Below are 19,884 nucleotides of genomic sequence, written 5' to 3' on the forward strand. Positions count from 1 at the left end.
TAATCTTGCCACTTCTGAAATGGCTGAGAGGCAAAATATGCAGTTTGTGCTTCTTAAATATTTAGCTGCAGGTTCGCTCATGCACCTGTACGATAAAGTCTCATAGGCTGCGAATGCAGCTTAATAAATCTACGTCTTAGCATGTTTATCTGCAGCACTTTTATATTCATGGTAGAAAATTTTGGAGTAATATGTCCCTTCAATTTGTATACATGAGAGGCAAATGCTGGCTATCCATGCTCCTTTGAATAGTGTTGTGACTGTGTTAAAGGTTTGGGATTTTAAAAAGCTGTGTAATCCTTTGAAACGATTTATTGGTAGAGAAGAAAAAGAAGGGCGCCTCCTAGTGTAGTCAATCTGATAATGTAATTTATATAATATGTGAATAAAATATAGTCACAATAGATGAGGGCAAAGATAATGCCTAGGAAAGTGGTCTGAGAACTCAGTGTCCCAGCAAACTGTGCACCAAAGCAGGCTGCTCCTTCCAGAATCAACGGCCGATTCCAAGATCTATGAAGGGAAAGGATAGAAGGGCGACTCCTAGTGCAAATCAGTAAGGTTTTTCTGACCCAAGTCAATCCCCAGGAAATAAGGGTACTCACATTTTCCAAAGCACCCAGTGGTGCAAATGATACCTACTGGACTATTATAGTGGCCCAGTGCACAAACCCCTTAGCGTCCCTGGTGAATTTGTTCCAAGTAATCACTGGTATTTATAAGCGGCTGAGTCGAGGAAGGAGACTCCACAAAAAATACTTGGTAAAAATAAAAATTTATATTAAAAAGTGCAAAACATACACAGTACATGCATTTAAAAACAAGTGTACCATTCGCTACACGTTTCTCGGCATCTACCTCACCGTTTCTTCAGGGACGATAAGGGTTTTGTGTACTGGGCCACTATAATAGTCCAGTAGGTATCATTTGCACCATTGGGTGCTTTGGAAAATGTGAGTACCCTTATTTCCTGGGGATTGACTTGAGTCAGAAAAATCTTATTGATTTGCACTAGAAGTTGCCCTTCTATCCTTTCCCTTCATAGAAGGGATTTATTGGGTACACTACTCATAAAAAGAAAGTTACAGTTCAAAACAATAAATATTGCATGGAATGCAGTAGCTAGATCATACATGAAATAGTATATACATGGGCGTCCATGCCCCCCCTCCCGGATTTTCCTCCCCACCTAGTACATACTGCAGAAAAAAACCCAATTGAATTTACTACCTTTTAATATAGCTATGTGTTAGAGGAAGAAGCACTGTATTCTTGGAGTTACCTAGCATTCTGCAATTTATAGTTCTCTTTTTTCACTCTCAGTATTGAGCCACTGTAGTTCTGGACACTAGTTCCCAGCATGCATTGTATAGTGGTGGGGAGTGAGCTTCCTGGAAGGCAGAAAGATTTGCAGAAGATTAATGCCCCCTCCTACATTCTGTGAGTGCATGTGTCCCAGGCAGGGAGTTTGGTCTGACCCTCTGCACAATGTAGGTGGATGAATTGTGTGTATGAGGCTATTTACGCCTTTACACACTGGGAAGGTAGCTGGGAGTATTGTCTGACCCTTTACACAGGTAGGGGTGGATGCATTGTACCAGTGATCTTAAACTCTGCACTATCATCTCCCTATTGTATATTTATTAATATAGTCAGATCCACTTCAAAAGTGGTTGTGTGTGTGTGTGAGGGGTGTTCTGTGCCAGCAATATTAAACTCTGTACCAAGGCTTCCATGTGTTTATATATATATATATATATATATATATATATATATATATATATATATAATATATATATATAATATATATATATAATTTCCTTCTTTTGTCCATTCTCAGCTCTGTGTCTTCAATAAAAGAAAAATAGATATATTTCCTCTCCCACCACCTTTTTAACAGCAGTAATGATAAGGTATCTCATTAATGGCAATGTGCCATGTGCCTCCAATCGGCAAGCACTACCCAGGTGCTGAACCAAAGATGGGCCGGCTCGTACGTTTTTATTCCTGCTTTTTCAAGTAAAGATACCAAGAGAATGATGAAACATTGCTAATAGGAGTAAATAAGAAATTTGCTTACAAATTGCATGCTCTATCTGAATCACGAAAGAAAAAATTTGGGTTCAGTATCCCTTTAAGCATAATTATGTCTCAAGTAAAGTCTATATTATCTAATGCATATGACATATCTTATTTGTTACACTATTCTGCTGATGCCTTTGTCTTCAGCAGGTGTTATTTGGTAAATCCCTCTTCATTTTTGCTGAATTTGTTATCTTGGAATATTTAGGTTTATTTTCTTTGTCTAAATTCTAGAAATACACCATCTCTTTTTTAGGCAGTTTGATCTGTTTTGATCTTGTTGGTTTATGAAAAATTGGTTCTTTTTAAAGCTCTTGGTACTGATAATGTTTTATGATTGAAGGGAAAAAAACAGGTTTATATTTATAGATTAGGTCAATTCCTTCACATTAAGGGTAGAACCATATGAACGCCCATCCTGCTTGGCATAATACTATTTTAATTTGTATATATATGCCTCTCAGAAATTCTTCTTTTTCTCTTCAAATTAGGATTGTGCTTGGCTATAGTGCTGGGGGGGGGTTGTTATATGTGGAATCCACCCCTCAGACCTCTGTGAGATATTTCTACCTGCTCCTGAGAAGTCAGAGGCCTCTACCCACAAGTACTGATTTGCTTTCATACTTTTGAAGTTGTTATTATCAATCAAATATAAATCTGGTTTTTATTATCCAATAATTCCCAAATACAATTATTATTCACATTGATTTGGCAGTTTAAAAATCTATTGGGAACCAAATATCCAGATATTTTATAGTATAAATATATCTTCTTCAGAACCTGTGAAAAGAAACTACTGATTGATAGGCCCCAAATGACAGTTTTACCTTCTTTACTGTCAGTATTTTTGCTTACTAACGCCTAGATAACGAGTTTTGCGTTATGAGCTGTGCGGTGCTAATGTGCAGTTTTTTCTCACCGCTCACTTACCTGCAGTGCTGGTATTAACAGGTTTTTACAAACCCGGCGTTAAAATGCAAGAAGTGAGCGTAGAGCAAAACGGACATCGCCGCCACCTACATTATACTTATTAACCCCTAATCTGCTGCCCCCAACATCGCTGACACCTACATTAAATTTATTAACCCCTAATCTCCCCCAATGTCGCCGTAACCTACCTACATTTATTAACCCCTAATCTGCCACCCCCAACGTCGCTGCCACTATTCTAAATGTATTAACCCCTAAACCTAACCCTAACACCCCCTAGCTTAAATATAATTTAAATAAATCTTAATAAAATTACTATCATTAACTAAATTATTCCTATTTAAAACTAAATACTTACCTGTAAAATAAACCCTAAGCTAGCTACAATTTAACTAATAGTTACATTGTAGCTATCTTAGGGTTTATTTTTATTTTACAAGCAAGTTTGTATTTATTTTAACTAGGTAGAATAGTTATTAAATAGTTATTAACTATTTTATAACTACCTAGCTAAAACAAATACAAATGTACCTGTAAAATAAAACCTAACCTAAATTACAATAACACCTAACACTACACTACAATTAAATAAATTCCCTACATTAAATACAATTAAATAAATAAAATTAAATTAGCTAAATCACAAAAAAAAAACACTACATTGCTGAAAATAAAAAATAAATTACATGATATTTAAACTAATTGCACCTAATCTAAGAGTCCTATAAAAATAAAAAAAAACCCTAGCCTAAACTAAACTATCAATAGCCCTTAAAAGGGCCTTTTGCGGGGCATTGCCCTAAATAAATCAGCTCTTTTACCTGTAACCCCCCCAACAGTAAAACCCACCACCCACACAACCAACCCCCCAAATAAAAGAATAACTAAAAAAAAACCTAAGCTCCCCATTGCCCTGAAAAGGGCATTTGTTTGGGCATTGCCCTTAAAAGGGCATTTAGCTCTATTGCTGCCCAAAGCCCTAACTTAAAAATAAAACCCGCTCAATACACCCTTAAAAAAATCCTAACACTAACCCCCGAAGATTCACTTACCGGGAGAAGTCTTCACCCAAGCGGCAAGATGTCCTCAATGAAGCCAGCAGAAGTGGTCCTCCAGACGGGCAGAAGTGGTCCTCCAGACGGGCAGAAGTCTTCACCCAGACGGCAGCTTCTATCTTCATCCTTCCGATGCAGAGCAGCTCCATCTTCAAGACATCCGGCGCGGAGCATCCTCTTCAATTGACGTCTTCTTTGGAATGAATATCTCTTTATGTGACGTCATCCAAGATGACGTTCCTTAGATTCCAATTCTATCAGCCAATCGGAATTAAGGTAGAAAAAATCCTATTGGCTGATGCAATCAGCCAATAGGATTGATCTTGCATTCTATTGTCTGTTCCAATCAGCCAATAGAATGCGAGCTCAATCCTATTGGCTGATTTGATCAGCCAATAGGATTGAAGTTCAATCCTCAGCCAATAGGATTTTTTCTAGCTTAATTCCGAATGGCTGATAGAATTCTATTAGCCAATCAGAATTTAAAGGACGCCATCTTGGATGACGTCACTTAAAGATATATTCATTCTGAAGTAGACATCGATAGAAGAGGATGCTCCGTGCCGGATGTCTTGAAGATGGAGCCGCTCCGCGTCGGAAGGATGAAGATAGAAGATGCCGTCTGGGTAAAGACTTTTGCCCGTCTGGAGGACCACTTCTGCCGGCTTCGTTGAGGACATCTTGCCGCTTGGATGAAGACTTTTTCCCAGTAAGTGAATCTTCGGGGGTTAGTGTTAGGATTTTTTTAAGGGTGAATTGGGTGGGTTTTATTTTTAGGTTAGGGCTTTGGGCAGCAATAGAGCTAAATGCCCTTTTAAGGGCAATGCCCATACAAATGCCATTTTCAATGGGAAGCTTAGATTTTTTTTAGCTATTCTTTTATTTGGGGGTTTGGTTGTGTGGGTGGTGGGTTTTACTGTTGGGGGGGGTTGTTTGTATTTTCTTTTACAGGTAAAAGAGACGATTTCTTTGGGGCAATGCCCGCAAAAGGCCCTTTTAAGGGCTATTGGTAGTTTAGTTTAGGCTAGGGTTTTTTTTTTTAATTTTGGGGGGCTTTATTTATTTTGATAGGGCTATTAGATTAGGTGTAATTAGTTTAAAGATCTTGTAATTTGTTTTTTATTTTCTGTAATTTAGTGGGTTTTTTTTGTGATTTAGCTAATTTAATTTATTTAATTGTATTTAATGTAGGGAATTTATTTAATTGTAGTGTAGTGTTAGGTGTTATTGTAACATAGGTTAGATTTTATTTTACATGTCAATTTGCACTTATTTTAGCTAGGTAGTTATTAAATAGTTAATAACTATTTAGTAACTATTTTACCTAGTTAAAATAAATACAAACTTTCCTGTAAAATAAAAATAAACCCTAAGCTAGATACAATGTAACTATTAGTTATATTGTAGCTAGCGTATGGTTTATTTTATAGGTAAGTATTTAGTTTTAAATAGGAATAATTTAGTTAATGATAGTAATTTTATTTAGATTTATTTAAATTATATTTAAGTTAGGAGGTGTTAGGGTTAGACTTAGGTTTAGGGGTTTATAAATTTAGAAGAGTGGCGGCGACATTGGGGGCGGCAGATTAGGGGTTAATAAATGTAGGTAGGTTGCGGCGACATTGGGGGATGGAGATTAGGGGTTAATACAAATAATGTTGGCGGTGATGTTAGGGGCGTCAGATTAGGGGCTAATAATAATTAACTAGTGTTTGTAAGGCGGGAGTGCAGCGGTTTAGGGGTTAATATGTTTATTATAGCAGTGGCAATGTCGGGAGCTGCAGATTAGGGGTTAATAATTTTATTTTAGTGTTTGCGATGCGGGAGGGCCTCGGTTTAGGGGTTAATAGTTAGTTTATGGGTGTTGGTGTACTTTTTAGCACTTTAGTTATGAGTTTTATGCTATAGCGTTGTAGTGTAAAACTCATAACTACTGACTTTAAAATGCGTTGGGAATTTTGTCGGTAGAGGCTGTACCGCTCACTTTTTGGCCTCCCAGGACAAACTCGTAATACCAGTGCTATGGAAGTCCCATAGAAAAAAGGTTTTACGAACTTTACGTAAGTAGGTTTGCGGTAAGGCCAAAAAATTGTGCGGTGCCCCTATACCTGCAAGACTGGTAATAGCAGCGGGCGTAAAAAAGCAGCGTTAGGACCTGATAACGCTGCTTTTTTACCTTAACGCACAACTCGTAATCTAGAGATGGCACACGTTACGGTTAGTGGAAGGTTCACCTAACTTCATATAATTGTAACAAACAGAAATGTGCATTCGAAAGTAGCCTTGTTATCTGTCCCAGGAAAGATTTGAATCTCATTTTACACTTTACTGTAGTGAACTGGTCATTGCTCTGGTATATACTCATTCACATATGTTTTTTTTTCTTATTTGTTTAATGTCTTTTATTTTTATTTAAATTGAAAATGGTTTATTAAAGTTATTATATGGATAAAAACTTCATATTAGTTTGTATTTGAAATCTGTTATTTTGTAGACAGACTTAAAGTTTATGGGTCTAGATTAATATAATTTGTTACTAAGGTCAAAGCAATATTAATTATCTTTTTGCATGAGCCAATTTTAACATGGTGTATTTTGCACCAACAGCCCTGTATTCTGCAAGCCCCTATTTCCCCCACCTGACCATCTTCTCTATGGATACTTTTTTCAAACGACACTTCAGGAGGAAGCCTGTGGCAGCACCCTTGGTGCCCTATAACCCTTCAATCCCAAGAAGATGTAGTGTGGTCGTAACAACTGGCAAAGCTCGACGCCGTTCCAGTGCCGGACAGGCTTCATCCTCCCTCTCCATGCAACGTCGCTGCTCTGTAGCCCAAGTTCTCCCTCTCAGCGTTGGCACAGCTGCTTATGCAGTAAGAAAAGATTTGCAAGGACGTCGGAGGTCCAGTACTACCACCCCAGGGCTGAGCCCTCGGTTTGCTGTAAACAAACGAAGAGGTGGAAGGTTGCACTCTATCGATAATCAGCTTTTGGGACCCTCCATGTTGCTGGCAAGCTTGATTTCAGTGAAGGGAGAGGATGGGAAAAGAATAGAGAGCTCAGAAGATGAAGAGTTGGGAGACACCTCAGAGGATGGAGACAACCTGGAAGATCAGTGTTGCAGAGCTGGAGGTGTGATGAGGATTCCTGGAGAAATCTTAGAATCCCATAGTTCCCCCGACGACTCTAATCACCACACATTGTACGCAAGAAGCTCTGTAATTTTTTTGGGAGTAAGGATATAATTTGATGTGTCTAAGAGCTACATCCAAGAGGATCGATAGCCTTCATTTGCTGATTCATGAATTCTCAAATTAATTCAGATAGACTTTCAGATCAGCATTGTCTGACCGTATCCTTTCATTAAAGGCTTTCTTTACCAAGCAAAATAAACCATGTGACACCTTCCACTGACTTTAAAGGGACAGTCTACACCAGAATTGTTATTGTTTAAAAAGATAGATAACGCCTTTACTACCCATTCCCCAGCTTTGCACAACCAACATTGTTATATTAATATAGTTTATAACATTTAAACCTCTACATTTCTTCCTGTTTCTAAGCCACTAAAAACAGCCTCTTATCACACGTTTTTTATTTGCTTTTCACAACAGAAGACTGCTAGTTCATGTGGGCCATATAGATAATATGGTGCTAACTCCTGTGGGTTGTGGCAGACACTGCACTAATTGGATAAAATGCAAGTCAATAGATAATAAATTTAAAAAGTCATGTGATAAGGGGGCTGTCAGAAGAGGCTTAGATACAAGGTAATCACAGAGGTAAAAAATATATTACTATAACTGTTATTTATGCAAGACTGGGAAATGGGTAATAAAGGGATTATCTATCTTTTTAAACAATAACATTTTTTGAGTTGACTGTCCCTTTAAGAAAATAACATATTTATTGTCTTTTTAAGGTGTCATATAGGAGAAGTGCAAAGTAAAGATAGCAAGCTGTCTTTTCTGCTCATTCTTTTGTCTTTTTACGATTATCACCTCCCCTATTAATACATAGATGCTTAAGGGAAATAATACAATCTCACTGCAGGATATGAATCATGCTATAGATGCAATGCAGTCCTGTTTTGCTTTTGCAAATCTTCTACCAGTAAGTGCATCACACTCCTTTTGTTGTCTGTTGAAGGGCTGTGATAGACTCTGAAATAGTTTGATATACAGAAAGAAAGCAGTGAGTGCTAGATTGTACAATGCAAAAGAATGTAGCTCAGATTCTGCAACTCTGTTCCTTAAAGGGACAGTAAAGTCCAAATTACACTTTAATGATTCGCATAGATTAAACACTATTAAACATCTTCCTTATTTATTTCTATTATTGCATTGTCTTTGTTCCCTTGGTATCCTTTGTTGAAAATCATACCTAGGTAGGCTCAGGAGCAGCAATGCACTACCCGGAGCTTGCTGCTGATTAGTGGCTGCACATACATGCCACTTGTCATTGACTCACATGTGTTCAGCTAGCCACCCAGTAGTGCATTGCTGCTCCCTTCAACAAAGGACACCAATAGAATGGAGAATATTTGAAAATAAAAGGAAATTTAAAAGTTGTTTAAAATTGTATGCTCTATGTGAATCATGAAAGAAAAATGTGTTTTTCACGTCCCTTTAATGCCAGATATATACTGCAGTGAAGCAGCAGTGCATATATATTTAAGACATTACACATACATTTATGATTACATCACTAATAATAATAATGGTTTTTGCTATGATTGTGTTGTGAAAACACCTTCTGTCCTAAAGGTTTTTATGTCTATATAATAAAGTAATAAGGGCAATATAGTATAGGCTGAGTCTGTAGAAGTCCTTTAGTTTATCTTGACAGATTATAAACAAACAATGCAATTGGATTCTTGCTCACAAGCAGCTTGCAATCTAGAGAAAGTCATTGGAGGGATTGTGAAGAAGAGGGGGTTAAAGATGCCATTAGTGGGTATTAGGAGTGTGTGCAAAATACTTGTTTTTTTTTAAACAAAAGAGAGGTATGGACATCTTAATTCTTTGTGCATTATCCATGTGAATATATATATAAGGAGCTTTGAGTATCTAGTGAGGTGAATGAAACTGTTGTATAAAATCCTCTGGCATTTAGCAATAGGGGGTAGCTGTTTGTTTATGTTGGCAAAGCTGTCTCTTCTGTGGGCACCTGTGAAATATCTGGCATGGGGGAGGGATAGCGCTGATCTATCCTAGCTCCCTGCCAGTGAATGGCCTCTTGCATATCTCTCGTACCTTTGCACACACTCATACTGCTCCAGCTGCTTCTGGGTTTGTTTTATTATCTAAAAAATTCTTTAAGCAGCCTGGAATTCTACACTATGTCTATTGGCTTATCTCAAATGCATACTTTGCTTGGAAAACCTTTTTGAAGCAAAAAATATATATTTTATGTTGTATTTTAATATAACATTTACTCCAAAACCTGTGCCTAAATCACCATATAAATATGTGTGTAGATGTAAATTAAATGGACATTCCAGCCAAAATTGTAATCCACCTGGATGCATTTCAATTTTGAAAAGAATTTTTTTTTGTAATATACATGGATTTGCAAAAATGCTTTGAATAAAAGCTATATTTGTTTTCAAAAGTGTATTTAAGTATGCACCGTGCACCAGCATTTTAAACACAGCATTTGGTCAGAGAGCCTAAGGGACTTGTACCATCTGGTAATTACTCTGTTTTTTAATTGCTGATATGATACAGGCCCTGCTGGCTCTATGAGCAGCTGCAGTATTTAAAATGCTGGTGCACTGAGAATATCTATCTAGCTATGCTTCACGTGCACAGAAAAATGTTAACACTAAAACAGGGATACCTTTTACTAGAAGCATTTTTGTCAATACATTTATACTGCAAATATTTTTCTATTTAAAGATGCAATTCATCTATGTGCATTTACATTTTGACCGGAATGTCCCTTGACAACAGAAGTTTTTCTTGCCAAAATATGATTTGCTGTAAGTGGCTGAATAGAACTTATCTGATGAATTGACTACCTGCAGACTCCGACCCTTTTCTTTCTCTTACAGAAAAGCCATTGCTAAGTCAGGAGTCCAGCACTTGGCACTTTCTCCGAGCGTCCTCAACAATGATTCTGAGGCCCATATACAGAACACTGTCGACTGGAGTGTAAGTGATAATCCTATAATTATTCCACTTGTGTGCTGTATTATGTGCTTTTCTTTCGTATAATGATGATAGTCCATAGGGCTCCATAAAATGTGTGATATAATTCCTGCCACAAGGAGAAGGCCAATAATCCATACAAGCTTTTTTTTTTTTATCCCTCCGATCTCTCCACAGTGGTTGTTCTTGGCCTCTCAGGAGGTGTTCCAGATATTTGTTTATAGATTATTATATGGGAGCTCAGATCAATGTGAGACCCTTTATCCCTGGGACATATCATGCAGAAAGAAGAGATTTCCAGCACTGATTGATACAGGGACATAGGAATACCCTGTTATGGCACAGTATCTCCCTATGGAGTTTTAGCCATAACTACAACCAGGCTTCACAGGGACATGCTCCTTAGCCTCCCCCTGAGGGAATGCAGATATTTACTCCCAGATCCTCTGATGAACATGTACAAGCACTGGATGGGCTCTCTACTGGAAGAGCTATAAAAGTCTTGCTGGTAAGCTCAGTGGAGGGGCGCTTTGTTAAGGTAAGTCATATCCAGCACATACATAGCCCCCCGGCTCTCTGCACATACAGCATTTGATATTGCAATGCACAGCCAGGGGACTCGGGTAATACAGGTAGCATTAGAGGTGTCATATAAAGATCTTTTCATGTTTTGACACTACTTAAGGGGGCTTATGGACTCTTCTCTATTACCCAGGACCTCAGAAACTTCATTTTGACATTTATACTAAAAAATATTTATAATTTGGACGTATTTCTTTAAATGCAGGGACTGCAGCTGGCACTACTCAGTAGTGGTTATATTCTGGAGTTTTGCTGTCTTGACAGCTCTTTAGGAGCTGTTTTAGGGGAATGTTTTATTTGTTTGACTTAATCTGTTCTGCCTTGTATGTTGGCAGAGCGCGCTGCTGGCCGTTAGTTTCCCACCTGAAACCTGCACTTCTTTTTCCCCTCAGATGGCGGGATTCTAAAGTGCCTCCATAAACAGGTCTCTAAAGAAGGATTGAGTATCCTTTACATGACTGAGTTTTTTTCTGGGTTCTTCGTGATAACTGAGAATTTACTTATATAATATCATGGTCTGTGAGACATATTTATTTCCTGCTCCCCATAGGTTCAGTGCTACTTGGATTTTCACTAATGTATATGTATATACTAAAGTGTTGGCCTGTGTGGAGGTGGATCTCGTTTCAAAGCATTTTAAACTAACTTTGATGTGACTCACTTTTATTCATCATCCTTGTGTAAAATTGGTTCTGTCACAATTTTAAGCAGAATGTTATGGATTTTCATATCATACATTTTATTATAAGAGGCATTTCTGACAATTTGACATAATTTCTCTTGTAAGATGTATCGAGTCCACGGATTCATTCTTACTTGTGGGATATTCTCCTCCCCTACAGGAAGTGGCAAAGAGAGCACCCATAGCAGAGCTGTCTATATAGCTCCCCCCTTAGTTCCACCCCCCAGTCATTCTCTTTGCCTACTCTAAGTAACTAGGAAGTGCAGAGCGAGTGTGGTGACAAAAATGTTAGTTTTTGTTTGTTCAGTAAATGATGCAATTATAAAGTTTTTTGAAGGGACTAAAGAGGTCATTGGGGCTTGTGTTAGGGTTTTTAACCCACATGGTTAATTAAGAGACACTCAGGTGTTTTTCTAATAGGCCTCAAAACATCAAGTGAGGTGGGAGGGGCCTATTTTCACGCCTCAGTTGTGCAGTTTCTTTTCCTTAAAGACATCCAACTGCTTCTCTAGAGGTTCCTGCTGTGTTTGAGGGCTGTAAAGGAGGTTTTTTCCCCACAAATTGTTCTGAAGGGCAGGTAGGCGCCACAGCAGAGCTGTGGCAAGGTGCTGGAAGTCTTTTTTTCCCGGTTTTGACGTTTTTTCAATCCGGTTTTGCCATTAAGGGGTTCATTGTTTATTTGCATAGCTATGCAAAGTTACTAAGGCTATATGATACTACTGTAAACATTTTGTTAAGTTTACTGCTTTTTTACACTGTTTTGCAGAACTTGTGCAGCTTTTTTTCTCTTAAAGGCACAGTACCGTTTTATTTCTAAGTGTTATTTACTTTGATTGCAGTGTTTTCCAAGCTTGCTTGTTACATTACTAGCCTGTTTAACATGTCTGACTCCAAGGAAAATCCTTGTTCAATATGTTTGGAAGCCATTGTGGAACCCCCTCTTAGAATGTGTCCCAATTGTACTGATATGTCTATAAATTATAAAGAACATATATTAGCACTTAAAGATAGGGCAATAGATGATTCTCAGTCAGGAGTAAATGAGGGTTCGCCATCTAGCTCTCCCCAAGTGTCACAACCAGTAACCCCCGCACAAGTGACGCCAAGTACCTCTAGTGCATCACATTCATTTACTTTATAAGACATGGCCACAGTTATGAATACAACCCTCACTGAGGTTTTATCCAAACTGCCTGGTTTACAAGGAAAGCGGGACAGCTCTGGCTTAAGGAAAAATGCTGAGCTCACGCTTTAGTAGCCGTATCTGATATGCCCTCACAATGCTCTGAAGGGGCGAGGGATTTGTTATCTGAGGGAGAAATTTCTGATTCAGGAAAGACGCTTCCTCAGACAGATTCTGATATGACGGCCTTTAAATTTAAGCTTGAACACCTCCGCTTATTGCTTAGGGAGGTATGAACTCTAGATGATTGTGACCCTATAGTGGTCCCAGAGAAATTGTGTAAAATGGATAGATACTTATAGGTTCCTGTTTACACTGATGTTTTTCCAGTCCCTAAGAGGATTGTAAATATTATTGCTAAGGAGTGGGATAGACCAGGTATTCCGTTCACTCCCCCTCCTGTTTTTAAGAAAGTGTTTCCCATATCTGACACCATAAGGGACTCATGGCAGACAGTTCCTAAGGTGGAGGGAGCTATTTCTACTCTAAGCGTACAACTATACCTATTGAGGACAGTTGTGCTTTTTGTTCATCAAGGTTTTTCTCTCCAACCTATTGCATGCATTGTTCCTGTAACAACTGCAGCTGCTTTCTTTTTTTGAGGCTCTAGAAGAGGCTCTTCAAATGGAGACTCAATTAGAGGAAATTATGGACAGAATTAAGGCCCTTAAGTTCGCTAATTCTTTTATTACAGATGCTGCTTTTCAACTGGCTAAATTAGCGGCAAATAATTCAGGTTTTGCCATTTTAGCACGCAGGGCGTTATGGCTTAAGTCCTGGTCTGCTGATGTGTCATCTAAATCTAAACTTTTGAACATTCCTTTTAAGGGTAAGACCCTATTCGGGCCTGAACTGAAAGAGATTATTTCAGACATCACTGGAGGGAAAGGTCATGCCCTCCCTCAGGATAGATCAAATAAGATGAGGACCAAACAAAATAATTTTCGTTCCTTTCGGAACTTTAAGAGTGGTCCCGCTTCAGCTTCCTCTGCTACAAAGCAAGAGGGGAATTTTGCCCAATCCAAGTCAGTCTGGAGACCTAACCAGGCTTGGAACAAGGGTAAACAGGCCAAGAAGCCTGCAGCTGCCTTTAAGACAGCTTGAAGGGGTAGCCCCCGATCCGGGACCGGATCTAGTAGGGGGCAGACTCTCTCTCTTCGCTCAGGCTTGGGCGAGAGATGTTCAGGATCCCTGGGCTTTAGAAATTGTGTCCCAGGGATATCTTCTGGAATTCAAGGGCTCCCTTCCAAGGGGGAGATTTCACATTTCTCGATTGTCTGTAAACCAGACAAAGAGATAGGCGTTCTTACGCTGTGTAGAAGACCTACATACCATGGGAGTGGGCTAGGGTTTTATTCAAACCTGTTTGTGGTTACCAAGAAAGAGGGAACTTTCAGACCAATCTTGAATCTCAAAATTCTAAACAAGTTCCTCAAAGTTCCATCATTCAAGATGGAGACTATTCGGACTATTCTACCTCTGATCCAGGAGGGTCAATATATGACTACTGTGGACTTAAAGGATGCATATCTACACATCCCTATTCACAAAGATCATCATCAATTCCTCAGATTCGCCTTTCTAAACAGGCATTACCAGTTTGTGGCCCTTCCCTTCGGGTTGACCACGGCTACCAGAATTTTCACAAAAGTGCTAGGGTCCCTTCTGGCTGTTCTATGACCACGGGGCATAGCAGTGGCGCCTTATCTAGACGACATCTTAATTCAGGCGTCGACTTTCCAGCTAGCCAAGTCTCACACGGACATCGTGTTGGCTTTTCTGAGATCTCACGGGTGGAAGGTGAACATAAAAAAGAATTCTCTCTTCCCTCTTACAAGAGTTTCCTTCCTAGGGACTCTGATAGACTCGGTAGAAATGAAAATATTTCTGACGGAGGTCAGAAAGTTAAAACTCTTAACCACTTGCCGAGCTCTTCATTCTATTCCTCGGCCATCAGTGGCTCAGTGTATGGAGGTAATCGAACTCATGTTAGCGGCAATGGACATAGTTCCTTTTGCCCACCTACACCTCAGACCACTGCAGCTATGCATGCTCAAACAGTGGAATGGGGATTATGCAGATTTATCTCCTCAACTGCATCTGGACCAGGAGACCAGAGATTCTCTTCTCTGGTGGTTGTGGCAGGACCACCTTTCTCAGGGTATGTGTTTCCGCAGGCCAGAGTGGCTCATTGTAACGACAGATGCCAGCCTGCTAGGCTGGGGTGCAGTCTGGAATTCCCTGAAAGCACAGGGCTTATGGTCTCGGGAGGAAGCTCTCCTTCCGATAAACATTCTAGAACTGAGAGCGATATTTAATGCACTTCAGGCGTGGCCTCAGCTTGCTGTGACCAAATTCATCAGGTTTCATTCGGACAACATCACGACTGTAGCTTATATCAATCATCAAGGAGGAACAAGGAGTTCTCTAGCGATGATGGAGGTAACCAAAATAATCCGATGGGCAGAGGATCACTCTTGCCATCTCTCAGCAATCCATATCCCAGGAGTGGAGAATTGGGAGGCGGATTTTCTAAGTCGTCAGACTTTTCATCCGGGGGAGTGGGAACTCCATCCGGAGGTATTTGCCCAGCTGATTCAGCTATGGAGCACACTAGAATTGGATCTGATGGCGTCTCATCAGAATGCCAAACTTCCTCGCTACGAGTCCAGGTCCCGGGATCCCAAGGCGGTACTGATAGATGCTCTAGCAGTGCCTTGGTCCTTCAATCTGGCCTATGTATTTCCACCGTTTCCTCTCATTCCACGTCTGGTTGCCAGAATCAAGCAGGAGAGAGCTTCAGTGATTCTGATAGCACCTGGGTGGCCACGCAGGACTTGGTATGCAGACCTTCTAATCCAAGGTCCGTTCACGCATCCAAACCTAATTTCTCTGCGTCTGACTGCTTGGAGATTGAACGCCTGATTCTATCAAAGCGTGGTTTCTCTGAGTCGGTCATTGATACCCTGATTCAGTCTAGAAAGCCTGTCACCAGGAATATTTATCATAAGATTTGGCGCAAATAGCTTTATTGGTGTGAATCCAAAGGTTACTCGTGGAGTAAGATTAGGATTCCTAGAATATTGTCTTTTCTCCAAGAAGGTTTGGAGAAGGGATTATCAGCTAGTTCCCTTAAGGGACAAATATCTGCTTTGTCTATTTTACTACACAAACGTCTGGCAGATGTTCCAGACGTTCAAGCATTTAGTCAGGCTTTGGTCAGAATCAAGCCTGTATTTAAACCTGTTGCTCCGCCATGGAGCCTAAACTTAGTTCTTAAAGTTCTTCAAGGGGTTCCGTTTGAACCTATGCATTCCATAGATATTAAGCTTCTATCTTGGAAAGTTTTGTTTTTAGTAGCTATCTCTTCGGCTCGAAGAGTTTCTAATCTATCTGCTTTACAATGTGATTCCCCTTACCTGGTTTTCCATGCAGATAAGGTGGTTTTGCGTACTAAACTTGGGTTTCTTCCTAAGGTTGTTTCTAATCAGAATATCAATCAAGAGATTGTTGTTACTTCTCTGTGTCTTAATCCTTCATCAAGGAAGGAACGTCTGTTCCACAATCTTGATGTGGTTCATGCTTTAAAGTTCTACTTACAAGCAACTAAGATTTCCTGTCAAACATCTTCATTGTTTGTTGTTTATTCTGGTAAACGGAGAGGTCAAAGGGCTACGGCTACCTCTCTTTCCTTTTGGGTGAAAAGCATCATCCGTTTGGCCTATGAGACTGCTGGACAGCAGCCTCCTGAAAGAATTACTGCTCATTCTACTAGAGCTGTGGCTTCCACGTAGGCTTTTAAAAATGAGGCTTCTGTTGAACAGATTTGTAAGGCGGCGACTTGGTCTTCGCTTCATACTTTTTCCAAATTTTACAAATTCGATACTTTTGCTTCTTCGGGGGCTATTTTTGGGAGAAAGGTTCTACAAGCAGTGGTGCCTTCCGTTTAAGGTCCCTGTCTTGTCCCTCCCTTCATCCGTGTCCTAAAGCTTTGGTATTGGTTTCCCACAAGTAAGGATGAATCAGTGGACTCGATACATCTTACAAGAGAAAACATAATTTATACTTACCTGATAAATTTATTTCTCTTGTGATGTATCAAGTCCATGGCCCGCCCTGTTTTTTAAGACAGGCATATATATTTTTATTTTAAAACTTTCAGTCACCACTGCACCCTATAGTTTCTCCTTTTTCTTCCTAGCCTTCGGTCGAATGACTGGGGGGTGGAGCTAAGGGGGGAGCTATATAGATATCTCTGCTGTGGGTGCTCTCTTTGCCACTTCCTGTAGGGGAGGAGAATATCCCACAAGTAAGGATGAATCCGTGGTCTCGATACATCACAAGAGAAATAAATTTATCAGGTAAGTATAAATTATGTTTTTTAAGCAGTACATAGGTAAATGCCTCTGTATTCTATTAAAAGATCTTTATTCCATAGACCTTTTGGTTATTAAGCAGTACTCTGATTATCTCTAAATATGCATTTCTTTCATATAGGTGGCGAGAGTCCACAATCCATTACATATGGGAATTACATTCCTACCACTAGGAGGCGGCAAAGTCTCCCAAACCTCAAGAGCGCTATAAAACCCCTCCCACCTCACACATACCTTAGTCTTTACTTTGGTTCCGTTGGAGGTGGTTAAAGCATGAAGATGTGCATGATTTTTTCAGTGAAAAGAGCTTTCAGTCTATGTTGAAGCCCGGTTCCCCTCAGAGTACAGTGCTTGTCAGAGGGATGCATTTGGGGTAAGGTTTATGATACAATGGTTTTGCCTCATGGGAAATCCTTCATAGGGCCTCTGTGAATTTGGTTGCAGGGAACTCGTCTTCTGCCTCCCTTTACAGATCTACATTATACTCCTATTCCATTACTTCTGCTGATATGTTTCAGTACTGGTTTAGCTGTCCGCTACCTTCTTGATAGTGGACGAGTGTCTATGGGCAAGTAGGTTAATAAGCAGTTAATGTTAAAGGTTTATCTATATATGTGTGTGTATATATGGCCTTGGGACAGATACTCACTAGCCCCCTTGCTTTTGCTTGCAAACATTTTTTATGTATAGGCTATCAGCCATATTGTGGGCACTTTTAATTGTTAAAAGTTTATCTATATATTATTGATATATGGCCCTGGGACAGAATATCACTGTTTACCCTTGCTTTGTACACAAATATATAAGGGAGTCTTAGAGAGGCAGACTCTTTCTTCCAAGCCAGTTGTAGTAGCTTAATGATTAGCTCAGCTATCTAGCAAGCAGAAGGTTTGGAAATTTAATCCAGCTACAGCTACTTGCACCTTTATTGTGCCTTCACAAAGTTGTTTTAAGAAACTAGACTGAACCATGTACCTGCATTAACTATATCTGTAAAGCTACTAAGGGCTCAATTTATCAAGCCTCTACGGCAGCAAGTTCTCTCAAGAACTTGCTCGCCATGATTTATCAAGCAGCGGTCACCAGACCGCTGCTTCCCTAACATCTACGCCACCTCTATTGTGGCGAAATTCAATCTCCTCGGTTGAGTCCGACCGAGGAGATTGACGGCTCCTGCCCGCGTGTGATTGGCTGTGCGCGGGCAGGGGCGGGATTGCACGCAAGCGCAAAATTGCGCTCGTGCAATGACGAATACCTGCAGGTAATTTCGCCCCGCCACAGGCGAGATACGCGCCCCTGTACGCCTCAGCGTTAATAAATCTAGCCCTTAAAAGGAGTATACATTTTTAATTCTCAGATCATATATTTTTATTACTGATGTAGCTACTGCTTTACATTCAAGTTGTCCTGTCTCTAAGAACAGTTTTTTCTGATAACGTTTGTTTTAGCTATTAAGTTTTCTTCAGAATACAAATTATTTTATTTGTAAAGCTGTATTTGATATTAAAAACTCTGTCAAAAGCATGTCTGCAGCTATTCATAACCGGAGTGCCCGGTGGCTTACATCTTAGAATGCTTATATGGTGTCTAAAGTCTAGATGGTCTCTTTCCTTACAACAACAACAAATAATTATAAAGGACAGACATCTGACTCCTCTGTTCAGAGCAAGGTTCCTATGGTTTACTCTGGGGAGCTAATGCTCATTAGAACAAGTCCAAACAGGATAAGAAGTCGCTTTCCACCTCCAAAACCGCTATTTCAGTAGCATACGCACATATGCTCCAATACCTTATGTTCCAGCATTTAAATACCATTTCTACTTTCAAAGTAAGCAGTGAAATATATTATAAGTGCGGCCCCAGATCCAGTAATCCTGCTAGTGGGCAGTTTTTAATCAGGGGGCTTGGGTTCAGTCTGTCCCAGACATTTGGGTTCAGAACATTATTCTCAAGAATATTGCATTGGTATAAGAACAAAGCCTCCAAAAGAGAGGTTTTAATTCTATCCATTAAAAAAAAAAAAAAAATCATGTTTTTTTTTCTTCAAACTGTCTCAGATTTCAGGGCCCTTCAATCTTGTCCTCTGTTGAGATATTGGAATAATTATTTTAGTTCAATGCAAGAACAGGGAATGGGATTTTAATCAAATCTATTTTTTGTTCCAAAGAAGGAAGACCCCTTCAGACCAATTTCGGATTTTGAGCTCTAAACAGTTTGTAAGAATTTCCATCTTTCAGAATGGAACATACAGAACTATTCTACCTTAATCAAGGTTAGTTTATGTTCATATTTGATTAAAGGATGCTTACCTTCCTATTCCAATTTACTCGAAACATCAGTTTCTGAGATTTACTTTTCTAGAAAACTTTATCAGTTTGTTGCTCTTCCATTATGGTCTACTACCATTCCAGCCTACCACCACACTGCCCTGAATGCAGCCGATCCCGTCTGATCTCGGAAGTTAAGCAGGGCCAGGCCTGGTCAGTACCTGAAAAAGAACAATATCAAGGTTCTGGGCAGCCTTTTGTCTATAACAGAGCTCAGGGTATTGCAGTGCTTTCACCACACAAATTCATTACCTGAATGATATATTGGTACTAGCTTAGTCCTTTCCTTTAAAAGAATTTCACACAAAACAACTATTGTTGTTTCTTCAAACAAATTCAGTTTCCATGAATCTCTCTCTCTAACAGAGTAGAGAAGGATAACACTTGTATTAACCTTTCTTTCACTCCCTTCTGTGGCTTTGTGAATAGAAGTACTATTTCTCATAATTACAGTTTCAGATACAATTTAATTTGTTCAATTTCACACAAGACCTCTTCAGCTTTATATGCTGTCA

General features: G+C 39.6%; 1 protein-coding gene across 4 annotated transcripts in view; it reads left to right on the top strand.

Moving 5' to 3' along the window:
* The window catches only part of DGKZ (diacylglycerol kinase zeta), an 821,282-nt gene that overhangs the window by 282,095 nt on the left and 519,303 nt on the right, over positions 1-19,884 (top strand). For 3 of the 4 annotated variants that reach the window (XM_053720300.1, XM_053720299.1, XM_053720298.1), the window contains one exon: positions 10,123-10,222. In XM_053720300.1, coding sequence (XP_053576275.1) covers positions 10,123-10,222 — 100 coding nt within the window. Of the gene's footprint in view, positions 1-6,674; positions 7,270-10,122; positions 10,223-19,884 lie in introns of all 4 variants that reach the window. The other variant, XM_053720297.1, reaches the window with a different exon arrangement.

The sequence above is a fragment of the Bombina bombina genome, chromosome 7 (genome assembly GCF_027579735.1).
Source record: "Bombina bombina isolate aBomBom1 chromosome 7, aBomBom1.pri, whole genome shotgun sequence".
NCBI lineage: Eukaryota > Metazoa > Chordata > Amphibia > Anura > Bombinatoridae > Bombina > Bombina bombina.